Source organism: Daucus carota, chromosome 2, assembly GCF_001625215.2.
Source record: "Daucus carota subsp. sativus chromosome 2, DH1 v3.0, whole genome shotgun sequence".
Lineage (NCBI taxonomy): Eukaryota > Viridiplantae > Streptophyta > Magnoliopsida > Apiales > Apiaceae > Daucus > Daucus carota.
The window spans coordinates 48,129,593-48,142,319 of record NC_030382.2 but is presented as its reverse complement, the minus strand read 5'-3'; the positions used below and the strand labels follow the sequence as shown (position 1 = coordinate 48,142,319).

Below are 12,727 nucleotides of genomic sequence, written 5' to 3'. Positions count from 1 at the left end.
AGAAGCGATAGGCGTGCAGGTGGCGCCTCTCACAACGCTCCGTTATATTTTTCTAATTTTCTGAAATTTTTGGATGAAAAATATCAAAAATTAGAACTCTCTTTCTCTTGCTTGATTTCTAACTCGGAGGTACAGTTCTTCTGCAACGATAAGTGAAGGTTGTTTATACAATATTAAAAAAACAAAGGTTGTTGCAAGCAAAGTTAGTTATAGATCGTTATATTGGAGTCGACAAATCCAAACACGGGAAAAGAATATAGTCTTGACATGATATTGATGGTTGATATCAACATGATAAACTATTAGTGATGTATGTTTGTTGGTTATTCTTTTATAATATTTGTTTTGTTCATTAGACATGTTTGTTATTGTTAATTTTTATATGATTTACTTTGTATACAGGAAAAAATTATTCGTGCATTATCTGTTTGCTCCGTTCAAATAACTTTTAAGAGGGTAGTTATAGACGGCTATCTCAAAGATTTAAGTTAGATGTTTTTGTGCACAATCAATCCAAAAAAATTGGAGGAAGGTGACAATGCAAGAACATGATTACTTTTTTTAAAAAATAAATAAATTAAGATTCGTCATGCTTTAAATTGTTAATTAATTGTATAAATTTATTTTCATTTTTTCACCTTGAATTATAATCCAATTTTGCAATTTTATATATTAGTATTGGTATTACAACTAGATTTTTATAATATAAATTTATTTCATCCTACAAATATTAACTTTGAAATATTAATATACTTATTATAGACAACCACACAATTATTTTATTCTACAAATATTAATATTAAATTATTAATATAATTTTTATAGACCGCCGCAACGCGCGGTTTCTCAACTAGTATGCTTATATGAAGGAGAAGCGAGGGGCGTCTAGGTGGCGCCTCTCACATTGCTCAGTTCTATTTTTCTAATTTTCTGGAATTTTCGGATGAAAAATATCAAAAATTAAAACTACTTTTTTTAGTTTCGGATATATTAGAAGCAAGTTTCAGAATCTGATTTTGTTTCAGATTATTTATGGAATATAGCAACTTGAAAAATTTAATCTGATTTTGTTTCAGATTATTTAATTATGGGAAAGAGTAGCACACAAGTCTCTATGCACCTATAAATACCCATATAAATTGTTGTAGTTTTGGATCATCTAAACACAACCTCCTCTCTCATTACCACAACCCTACCTCTCTCTGGTGATAGTTCTCTTACTCGATTTCTAACTCGGTGGTGCCGTTCTTCTGCAACGACAAGTGAAGGCTGTTTATATATACGGTATTAAAAAAAATAAAAGTTGTTGCAACGATAATTTTTATATGATTTACTTTGTACACAGGAAAATATTATTCACGAATTATCTGTTTGCTCCGTTCAAGCAACTTTCAAGTGAAAACTGTTCATACAGTATTAAAAAATAAAAGTTGTTAGAAGCAGGGGTAGTTATAGACCGCTATCTCACGGATTTAGGTTAGATTTTTTTGTGCACAATCAATCCAAAAAAAATTGGAGGAAGGTGACAATGTAAGAACATGATTTCTTTTAAAAAAAACACAAATAAAATTAAGATTCGTCGTGCTTTAAATTGTTAATTATGTGTAGAAATTTATTTTCATTTTTTCACCATGAATCATTGTCCAATTTTGCAATTGTATATATTAGTATTGGTATTACATCAAGATTCTTATACTATAAAATTTATTTTATCCACAAATATCAATTTTTAATCATTAATATACTTTTTATAAACAGCCAAAAATTATTGCATTCTACAAATATTAATATTAAATCATTAATATAATTTTTATAGGCCGCCGCAACGCGCGGCTTCTCAACTAGTTATATATAGGGAAAAAAATCCGGGCAAATCTGGGAGTTCGCGACTGTGGATTAGCACGGAAAAGAGTGAGAACTGAGATTTTTTTTTTTAAAACAGTTTTTCTAGTGTGTGTCTAAGCACTAAAATTCATAAGTTTGGTTGATTTTGATTGGCTCCCATTTTTTCTTTATAACAGTGGATCCTCTCCAAATTCACCAACCACACTAATTAAAATCCACCAAACTTATAAAATTTAGAGGGGTGTATTGGATTGAGATTTTAAAGCATTTTTTTGCATTCATGAAATCCGAGGGTATTCGATTGGGATTGTTTGAAATCCATTAAAATCTTGAGGTATTCAATTGGGATTTTAAACTATGCTACAAAATCTAGTGGTATTCAATTGGGATTTTAAATTATGCTTTAAAATCCGATGGTATTCAATTGGGATTGTTTAAAATCCATTAAAATCTGATGGTATTCAAATGCTGATGGATTTTTTTTCATTTCATAAAATGATGGATTTTGTGGCATTCTTCAGTGTATTTTAAGTTTTTTGAAATCCCACCAAATTCAATGGGATTTCGAAGCATTGTACCTAAATCCTATCAACTCTGCGACATTTCATCAAGAATCCGCAAAAAATCAAAATCCCATACAATCCATTAAAATCCATAGACTAAAAACAATGCATTAAAATCTCAATCGAATACACCCCGTTAGTGCTTAACTAGACAAATTTTTTTTTAAAATGGAAGGCGGGGCAGCTCTTCCGAACCTCAAATGTTCCTAGCTATTCCATTCCTAACCGCGTTTACTTTTCCTCCGTTCAAATTGATAAAACATATAACCAGAAAAATTAGAAATTCTGGTTGACACTAATTTGCCTGTCTAATAAATAGACATATGTCGTGTTCAAAGATGATCAGGTCACTCTGACCAGGGAAAAAAAGTGGTAATACCGTTGCATATATATGTAACTTGGATAAGCGTTGTTTTGGATCATTTAGTGAAAAACAAAAATCGATTAAGAAGTTAATGTACATCGTCACGTTCTGATAGATGAAAGAAAGATGATAAAACTGTGATTTTAATGTTCATGACCAGACCAGATAGACGAAAGAATAATGAATGTTGTGTACGCGTGTAAAGTAGGGTGTGTTTGGATGATTGGTGGGAATGAGAATGGGGAATGGGAATGAGGAGTATGAGAATGGAGGTTATGGGAAATGGTGGGTGTGGAGGTATTGATTTACCCTTTAAGATGGAATGAGGTTCCCATTCCAAGCAAATATTTTACTAATCCAAACATAATGTATGGGAATGTATGGGTATTAGGTTCCGATTCTCGTTAACCGGGCTTATTAACCATCAACCAAACGCCTCTTTATGTTTTCAGATAACATGATGTAGTGAGTCTGTTACGTGACATAATATTTTCGGAAAGTATTATTAAGTGTTCTCGCTTTATTTTTGGAATCCATTTATTTCATTAAAAAAATAATTTTGGAATTTTTTTTATATCTTTAAGCATTTTCAATCGAATAGCGTTTTCCTCATTTTCCATATGTTTATGTTTACTGTTTCTTCCTCCAATGTGATTATTTATGTTTACTATTTACGAGCATTTTGAGACTCACATAAAATATTGTTACATATCTATTTTAAAATTTATTTTTTTTGAATTAATCATCAAATTTTTATTCATAAAAAAATTTAAAAAAATATATAAAATTATACTTTATAAAAATTTAAAGTACATGTTAAAAAATAATGTAAAAAAATCCGCGGGACAAAGGGACATAACAGGGTCATACTTTCAATTATGTCATGCCAAATTCTTACAAAAAAAGTTATATGTCACGATAAATCTAATTTTGCTGTATATGTACTATCAATTATATTATGTTGTAAGTTGGGATGTTCATGATCCTAAGTACTAAACGTTATTTTTCGCTAAATTAATTACATAATCTAAACGGAGGAGCTGGTCAGCTATTATGTTGAAACGTTCAGAATTTGAAAGTTTCAATAATAATCTAAAAATAGGAGTAGGATGGGTGCGAAAACCAATGAGATTTCTGGCATGAAGCACCGCCAGCGTGAGAATTTTTTTTATTATATTTTCTTACAAAATTACAGAAATATTACAACTTGCATGCCTCTTTTTCTAGCAGCCTTGCTCCAGTTCATGTCCCCTCTATATATCTGTCTGAACCTGCTTTATTGTTTTCTTTTCTTCCTTGTCTATCCTCCGACCATTTTTTCTCCCTTTTATTTTCCTCCTTTCATATACTAAGGGGTCATTTGTTAAATCTGAACGGTAAATTCTGAACAGTTAATTTTCTGGATGATTGATAATCTGGATGCTGGATGAATGTTATCATTTGATAACTAAATTTTTTAGTTTCTGAATGAAATGCTTGTTTATTTTACATTTATATTATAATGATACACTATTCATGAATTCATTTAAAATGAATATATATAATAATATCTTGTATGTTTATTCCTATATTCTAATATAATAATTGTTTTTAATTTTTAAACCTAATTTAGGTAATAAATAATGGTATGGAAAAAAAATGATACATATGAATATTATTTTTTTTCACACAACAAAATATATTTCGAAATATATCTTTGATTAATTCTTAAAAAATATTTGACCAAATCGATTTTTAAAATTTGATTAGCGGTATGATTTTTTTAATAGTATATTACACTGTAAATACGACTAACATATTAAAATTTATTAGAATGTTAATAAACTTTTACTTTTTCATTTAATTAAACATTTTAACTAGTCTCCTTGTTTTTAAATTAATTTGTTATACGTACCTCTTAATTTTTATTTTTAATTAATAAAAAAATAAGAATGGGTAGTTGATAGTTTTTAATATAGAACTCTCGAAGGGGTAGTAAAAAGCATCAGTATTCTACTCAAAAAAAAAACATTAGTATAAGTATACTGTATAATCATCCCCTGGACCATCCAACTTCCTTTTTATGCCTCAGTCGTCCAGACAAATTTTTTCTGTCGTCCAGAATTTTTTTTGTGTCGTCCAGCTGTGTCAATTTAACAAACGGTGTGAACAAGAGGTATGGTTCAGATTGGTGTGATTCAGTTGTTAACAAATGAGGCCTAACACACCTATTTATATATCATTTTGATCGGAGCTTTACTCCGCTGTAGAGCTTGTGCGCTTAGGTAAGCTCCTTTCTTCCTCTTTTGTTGTCTTTATTGCCTTATCATTTTTAACCAATTTTTTTCATTAGCAGTTAAGGTTTTTTTTTTTTTTTTTTGAACTTTCAGTTTCTTGTTCAGACTAAGTTTAGATCCTCGTTTGTCTGTTTCTAGGTAAATTTATACGCTTAAGTTGTAGATCCGACAAGTTATGCAATTTTTCTTAGCTCATCAGACCTAAAAACTGTGTTAGTGTTCTTAATCAATTTGGTTAGTTGTTTGTGGTAACTTAATTATAATCAGTTTTAGATTTACATATAATTTTAACTTTTTTTGTTGGTAGTGATCATCTCCATATGACATGAGTAAAAAAGCATGTGTTTTCACAGCAGATCTGCGTAATTCTGTGGCAGTCCTTTTTTGTATTTTGCTAATTTTAGACTTATGCGGTTATGCCTAAGCTGCTGTTGTTAGGTCATATGCACAAACCAACAATTGGTTTTTAATTTTATGTAACAAGTCAAAAATTATACTATAATTTTATTAGTCTCGGCCTGCAAGTTGAATGCCTTGTTTTTTATGTGTATTTGACCGGATTATAGAATCTGCTATACTTATCTGATGATTCAGATCTGGCACAAGAAAACAAAAGTTAGATATATTTTGTACTCGAAATAAAGTTGTGCTTTTGTTGTTAAATTGGAGTTATAAAGATTCGTTGAGGAGCTCGTGTCTAATATTCTCTTTCGGTGCTTCAAATTTGAACAGGCAACGTTCTGATTTGGGTATTAGGCTTACAATAATATGAATCACTTCGCCATTCAACAAAACTCGTTTGCTGCTCGAGAAGAAATGAGGAGCTCCATAACTGTTGTTTCCATTTCGGATAAGAGGGATACTTTGGTGTGTCCTAAACCGAGGAGACTTGGTCTCATTAACACCATAGCCAACGAGCAGATCAGACCTCTGAGATGGCATATGAGGTATATTTGCTGAAGTGTACATAGAAGTCTGCTTGCCTGTTTTGAATAAGTTATAGAAGTTAAAATTTTGTTCTCTTTACAGCTATCAGTCAGAGCTATGTGATTCAAAAGCAGGATCTGAACTCTTAGACATAATCATGTCTAAGGTATGTTTATCCTCCTTCCTGTTATTATCATCCCGATTATATACTATATCTAGCCTTGATTTGTTTTCATGGTTATGATATCCTGGTTTATGTAAATTATTATTTCGCTGTGTAAATCATACATGAAGAATTTATTGCTATAGTTCTCAGTAACAGAGAGTGTGCAAATGTTTTGCAATAAGTTTCCATGTCTGTCATGTAACTCTTGCCGACACAATTTTTCATATTTATATGATGCATTATATAGTTTCATGTGATGAAAGAAGTATGATAGAATCCCCCTACTCTCATGCAAGAATAGCGCGCACAACAAGACGCACTCGGTTTACCTGGTGATATCTGGCATGTATAATAGTTTTAAATAGTTTCATGAGATGATAAAGTATGACAGAATCCCCCTATAACACTTGCGCAAGAAATGCTTGCACAACAAGCACTTGATCACCTGGTGTTGGGTCTAGGGTCTAGTAGGGCTAGTCCGTGCCAGGGGTTTAACTCCGCGTAAAAAATAGCAGAGATAAGAATTGCCCCACACAGACTCTTGCAACCAGCCTACATGTCCACATAGAAACTTGCCGTTAGCTGCCTTTAGTGTGACGTATTATAAACAATGATTTCTTTTAGAATTTGTTGATTATCAATAGACATTCATGCTGATTAACGGAAGTCTTGCAGTTAGTTAAAGCTATGATGGCTTGTACCTGTTCGCATATGATCTTGTCATTATTTACTCTCCGTACATCGAGAAAGACAAGTCTGGTTTTTCTTTGTTTTGGCACAATAGACTACCGTAGTTTAAGTTTCATTATGACCTTACTTTGCAGGGTGTATATGCCGTGGAACAAGCATGCAGTCAAGCTGCCTCGTCGCCCCCTTTTTTCTGTGGGTCGCCGCCTAGTAGAGTTTCTAACCCTCTAATTCAAGATTCTCATTTTGGGGACGCAAAGGTCACTCCTCTATCCCCCAGATCAATCCCCATACCGGTTGGGATGTCATCCTCCCCGCTGTCATCTGCAAGGAAAGTAGCCTGTGCAAGGGAAAATTTTGGTAACAAACCGGCTGTGAGAATTGAGGGGTTTGATTGTCTGGACAGGGATAGACGAAACTGCAGCATCACTGCAATGGCCTAAACTCGAAACTATACATCCAAACGAGTACATAGTAAATTAAGATGGAAAAGAGGCAAGTGGCTGAGAGATCTTAAAACATCACATTTTCAGGAGTCCAGGAGAATTAATGTCCTTTTGGCAGTGTAAATATGTTTATTGTAGTCTGTATGTAAATGTGTTTCTAAGTAACTAGAGTAAGTATCAAATAATTGAGAGGTCTTTAGGTAGTTGCTTTTGTTGGGAGTTTAAGGGTAACCCTCGTGTAATGTAAGTATGTGTAGAGGGGAATTTTCCGATTAATATCATTTCTGGGGAGTTAAAATTGTACTTCCCAGCTTTCTAAAGAGAAGTTGTAGAAGATCAAGTCAGGTGTTAGAGTAAGCTTCTGTAATCATCCACCTTGTAAGTATATAATGCCATATATATTAATGTAACCTTGCAGTTTCCATTTGCATTTAGCTTTGATGGGAATGGGATTGTTGGAACACTGTTGCTGCTCTGCTCTTCTTGATAAGAGGTCTGCAGACTTGGGAGCATTTGTTGTTTCCAAGGCTGCTTTTGTTGTGCTTTGAATTTACAACGAAAATGTTGTGAATGAATGAACAGGAAGGAGAATCTGTTACTGTATTTCATCTAGAAAGAGTATCATAAACACAAATGAGGAAAATAGATGTAAATACGTAGCCGAATATGGCAAAATTAAAATTTCTTTTTCTGAATCGCGTTCAGCAACCTGACATTATATTGCATGCTGAAGTCTTTAATCGCGTTCAGCAACCTGACATTATGTTGCATGTTCAAGTCTTTTAGAAGGTTTAATTACTTTTTCTGAATCGCTTTCAGCAACATGACATTATGTTGCATGCTAAGTCTTTTAGAAGAGATATTAAATCCTAGTCGGAGCAAAAATATTGTAATTAATCAGCTACAAGTCCCTCCTAAATCCTAAATCTGTCTGAGCACATGGATTTTATATGAATTGATGGCTCGTGAGTCGTGACATACTTTTAAACAAGAAGCGATTCAATTAAATTCTCTTGATATTACATATCTCATTATCGGTACTTAAAACACTATTTCTTCCTTCCAAATTAGTTGAGTTAAGTATGTATGAATTGTCTGGTTCAGTAGTTTAATTTTTAATAATTTTATTTAATGAAAATTTTATGCTTAAATTTTTATCTTTTTTTTGCAAAAATAAAAATTTATTTTGATCGAGGTCTTAATATCAATTTTAGTTATGGAGTTATATGCTCAAAGGATTTTAAATTGTGCTTTCAAAACAATAACAAAATTATTTTTGAGTGCTCATGATTGGCCCACTAGTATCTAAATTTATATATTAATCACAAGAAAAATGCTAAATTATTCAATTAAAATCATCTCACACATTTTTTGACAAAAAAATTTGAGGTAGTGTACCATCGGGCAATTTTGTGCAAAGCCACAATAGGCCTTATTTCTGGCTTATATATAAACATATATAGTTATATTCTGTAATCTGAGCAGAGAGCAGTTATAATCGAACATTGTTTAATTATTAAAGAAAAACCCTTTATGACTATTCTATTTATACCGTTCATTCAAAATAGTTAAATTTAGGCCTGACTCCTGAGCATACGACAATTTAATCATCCGTTTCTTACAAATAACTATCGTAAATACTCCATAAAATAATTACCAAGTAGCGTAGACGGTAGATCATCGACTCTTCGCTGCGTCCTGTATCCTGTTTGATTATTCATTTGTTGCTTGGTGTCTTTCGACGATGTCGAGAACACAGCAAGAGCGTGACACACATAAAGTTGCAAGCTGGAGGTGTTGCTCTCTGGACTCTGGAGTACTTACACAGTCATGACTCACGACTAGCTCTTTGTTCTGCAAGGTGAAAATTCTAGAATTAAGAGTGGTCATATTTAATAATGAAAAGATGTTTATGTTGGAAAAAGCCAAGTCTCCGAAAACGCCAGAGCAGAGTCACGTGAAGACATGGTCATCGAAACTTGCGACCTTCACACCTCACAATACACATCAAGTCCCTAGAGTCCAGACCGCCCCTTCTAGTCCAAATCAACCTCATCAGCTCCCCTTATATATACTCGCCCATACTCTTTTATCCTTATTATGCACATCACAATTCACACACACACACTTTGTAGTCTAGTGGTGCATTATGCAGAGGCAGAGGAGTTTGAGTGCAAGTGAGGCTCCCACGGCCAAGAAGAAGGCTAAAAAGATGAGAAAAGAGGAGGCGGCGGCGGATTTGGGTGGGGAGAGGTTGGATTATATGGCGGTGGCGGCGATGGACATTGTGTTGACGGAGTGGGAGGAGCGGTGCAGCGCATGGTCATGGATGCTTGGGGATGACCACATGATGGCTTCTTGGTGTCCTCTTTGGGATGTTCAGTTGATGGGCAATGCTTATCAGGATTACTTGTTTGATGAGGTTGTTTGGGATGATGATATTTGGAATATCAAACACATCAACAACATTCCCAACTAATTAACTCAACTAACTATCTAGAGCTTGCCAACTAGTTTGAGAGATATAGTACTAAGTACCCAGTGTTTGCATATATGTTGCCCCAAAATTTTGTTTGCGTCAATCAGTATAGGTTTCTTGCTAGCATTAGCAGATGTTGCAATTTTGTTGAAGCTTATCAGCTTTGTTGGAATCCAGATCATTAGCGGCAACTATAATACTACATGTTTTTGTATATACAGTTGAGAGATAGTCCTTTTGTTCACCTAAAGACTAAAGCTCCTTGTAGATGGTTTCTTGTTATTTTAATGGAGTGCTTGTAGCTCAATAACTGCATGGAGAATCAGAGTTCCGCAAGCATGTCATGATACGAAAATATGTGACACAAATATTTAGAAGACGCAGGGAAAACAAACAACTAGATATATATAATCACCAACAATCGCTACATAATAATCCTTCATATTTCAAATTTCCTGTGCTGGAGATAAAATGTATGACACAAATATTTAGAGGTGCAGGAAAAACAAGTAGATATAAATAATCACCAACAATCGCTACATATAATCCTCGTAGTTAAAATTTCCTTGTGTTGGAGATATTGTGGGTGTTATTGAGAAACATAAAACTGAAAGGAATGAAATGAAATTGCAAGAGGTTTATATATGAGCCGAACAAGATAGATAAATATATGAAATCAGCAGATTGATCAGCATTCAGGCTGGTGAGCAATGAAACTGATGCACTGGACTTGGCGAACGTTGTCGAATCCGATGATACGGACGTAGGCCTGGGGGTACTCCTTGACGCACTCATCAAGCTCCTTCAACACCTGCGATGAGTCGGTGCACCCGAACATGGGAAGCTTCCACATAACCCAGTATCGTCCGTCATAGTATCCGGGGGATTTGTTGTGCTCACGGTACACGAAACCGTGCTACATTTTGGTTTAACACACAATTGTCATCAGCAATGTCAAGAAACATGTAACAGAGAACATGAAAAATGTGTAGGAAGAAAGTGGTTACCTCCAACTCGAATTCCAGACAAGGAACCCATCCGGAACGGAGAAGGTAGTCGACCTCCTTTGCCAATTGTTCGGTGGTGAGAGGAGGAAGGTACGAGAGTGTCTCGAACTTCTTCATGTTAATTGGTGGCCATACCTGCGCTTGCACCATTCACATATGTTAGCTAACTAATTTCTTATTCACTCTCACACCATGGTGTGTTCTCAGTGATATACTTTGTGAATGTCATATTTACTCGATTAGAAACCGACAGATTGTAGTATATTTTTTGACAAAAAGTGTTGGATTGCAAAATTTGAAGAACGTGATCATGTCTTTAAAAGAATATACATTTCAGAGTCACTGTTTAATGAGACTAAGAGAGGGGTTACTGAGAGCAAGCTAAGGTGAAAATCATACAAAAAACTTGGACATGATTAGGTTCTCACACATCTCTATTTTGAATTAAAATCTACTTCACTTGAGGGGCGACATGATTAGGCTTTCACACATTGACACACACATGTTTTCTGCGAATCTTGGACTCTCAAACTCCTGTTACTATGGTAAAATATAGAAGTTATCCCCCAGGATTGCCAGGGAGTGACATTTCTCTTGAGCTAAAGTATCTAATTGTTTGACTTGACAACAAAATTTCTCAGATCAGATCGGGAGGAAAATACAAGCAAAACCATCTTTTATTTGAAGTGTTGACATAATATTTGTAAATTATTTACATATTCAAGGAAAATTCCAAAGTTATGCTCACTCTAAAGTTACCTAGGACTACTTTATCTGACTTAAAATTGTGCTACTTTGAAAGCAATAACTCACTAAGAAATGTTCTGCCATGTTATACTGGTTCCTCATTAGCACATAATATATCTGAGTATTAAGTAGTATAGATATATACCTTCATGCATTGAACTCTTCCTCCGTTGCTGGTAATAGAGGTAATGTCATTCTCAAGCTTTCGGGTGACGGGGAATGATGCGATGGACTTGAGGCCGGTGAAAGGCGCGACCATGTTAGCCTGAGCAGGGGATGCACGGGTAACCGGTGCTACTGATGATATCATTGAAGAAGCCATGAGTACTAATACTCTCTTCTTGTTCTTTTACTTTCTTCTCTTGTGTTTGAGAGGCTTGCTTCTGTTCCTTCACCTATCCAATATATAGGCATTTCATCTCATTATCGTTTAACCTGCTGATCCAATGGTTCCCAATTCACCTCCTAAAGTTCAGAATTTTTCTGACCATTGAATTACAGTGAAGTTGACAAGGCAACATGGTAGCCACACAGTGTGAGCAATTTGGATTGGTTGCCTTATCATTAAACACTCTTATTGAGTTGACACGTGGCATGAGAGCGGTTGCCTTATCTCTTCTGATCAAGGAATGAGGACTTGCTTTCTTTAGCAGTAGCTAGCCATTTCTTGGCCCTTCATTGCTTAGCTCTTTGGAAATTGCTTATTTGGGCTTTGTACTTTGAAATTTAAATAAGTGACTACTGACTTCTTCAATTGCAGTTGCATCACTTTCCCCCTTCCTCTTATTATTCAAGTTACATATCATATGCAAAAAAACAAATAAAAAAAAATTGAGCATGACGAATTTTTTTTATAATTATGTCCGTTAGATGCATATATCATCCAACGATCCAAAATCAGTATGTTATATAAGTACTCCCTGATGTACACATGCCAGGAACCAAAACCCTTAAAATACATGGATCATTCTTTCGCACTTGAGTGTAATGTGTGGATAGATTGCATTTGGAATTTGCCATTATCGAGCTCAAATTGCAAGATATATGCTGCATTTAAGTGGCCCATAGTCCTTCCAGTTCCAGAGTCTGAAGTATATTTTAGTAAAGAAACTATCGCATAGTTCAAACAGTGTTCATGGTTGAACCAAAATGGGGTAATCCTATATTAAGACTGTCATTTGTCTTGTATAAATGCGTTTGATTTGCGTTTGATTTAGGCC

The 12,727-nt window shown here is 34.3% G+C and overlaps 2 protein-coding genes across 2 annotated transcripts; one reads left to right on the top strand and one right to left on the bottom strand.

Annotated features, from left to right (window-relative positions):
- The first annotated feature begins 4,760 nt into the window (after positions 1–4,760).
- Positions 4,761–7,708, top strand: LOC108206145 (uncharacterized). Its single transcript, XM_017376344.2, has 4 exons — positions 4,761–5,036; positions 5,781–5,995; positions 6,078–6,141; positions 6,966–7,708. Exons 2-4 carry the CDS (start codon positions 5,817–5,819, stop codon positions 7,269–7,271), a joined length of 549 nt encoding a protein of 182 aa, XP_017231833.1. The 5' UTR covers positions 4,761–5,036; positions 5,781–5,816; the 3' UTR covers positions 7,272–7,708.
- Positions 7,709–10,138: 2,430 nt separating this feature from the next.
- Positions 10,139–11,974, bottom strand: LOC108208992 (ribulose bisphosphate carboxylase small subunit 1B, chloroplastic-like). Its single transcript, XM_017379665.2, has 3 exons — positions 11,653–11,974; positions 10,761–10,895; positions 10,139–10,669 (listed from the first exon to the last, which is right to left on the bottom strand). Exons 1-3 carry the CDS (start codon positions 11,827–11,829, stop codon positions 10,442–10,444), a joined length of 540 nt encoding a protein of 179 aa, XP_017235154.1. The 5' UTR covers positions 11,830–11,974; the 3' UTR covers positions 10,139–10,441.
- Positions 11,975–12,727: the final 753 nt, after the last annotated feature.

Excerpts from the sequence above, each read along its gene's own strand:
- LOC108206145 (XM_017376344.2), top strand. The coding sequence starts at position 5,817 with ATGAATCACTTCGCCATTCAACAAAACTCGTTTGCTGCTCGAGAAGAA. Across the intron at positions 5,996-6,077 it reads CCTCTGAGATGGCATATGAG|CTATCAGTCAGAGCTATGTG; the intron begins GTATATTTGCTG and ends TTCTCTTTACAG. Across the intron at positions 6,142-6,965 it reads TAGACATAATCATGTCTAAG|GGTGTATATGCCGTGGAACA; the intron begins GTATGTTTATCC and ends CTTACTTTGCAG.
- LOC108208992 (XM_017379665.2), bottom strand. The coding sequence starts at position 11,829 with ATGGCTTCTTCAATGATATCATCAGTAGCACCGGTTACCCGTGCATCC. Across the intron at positions 10,896-11,652 it reads GAAGAGTTCAATGCATGAAG|GTATGGCCACCAATTAACAT; the intron begins GTATATATCTAT and ends GTGCAAGCGCAG. Across the intron at positions 10,670-10,760 it reads GTCTGGAATTCGAGTTGGAG|CACGGTTTCGTGTACCGTGA; the intron begins GTAACCACTTTC and ends ACCAAAATGTAG.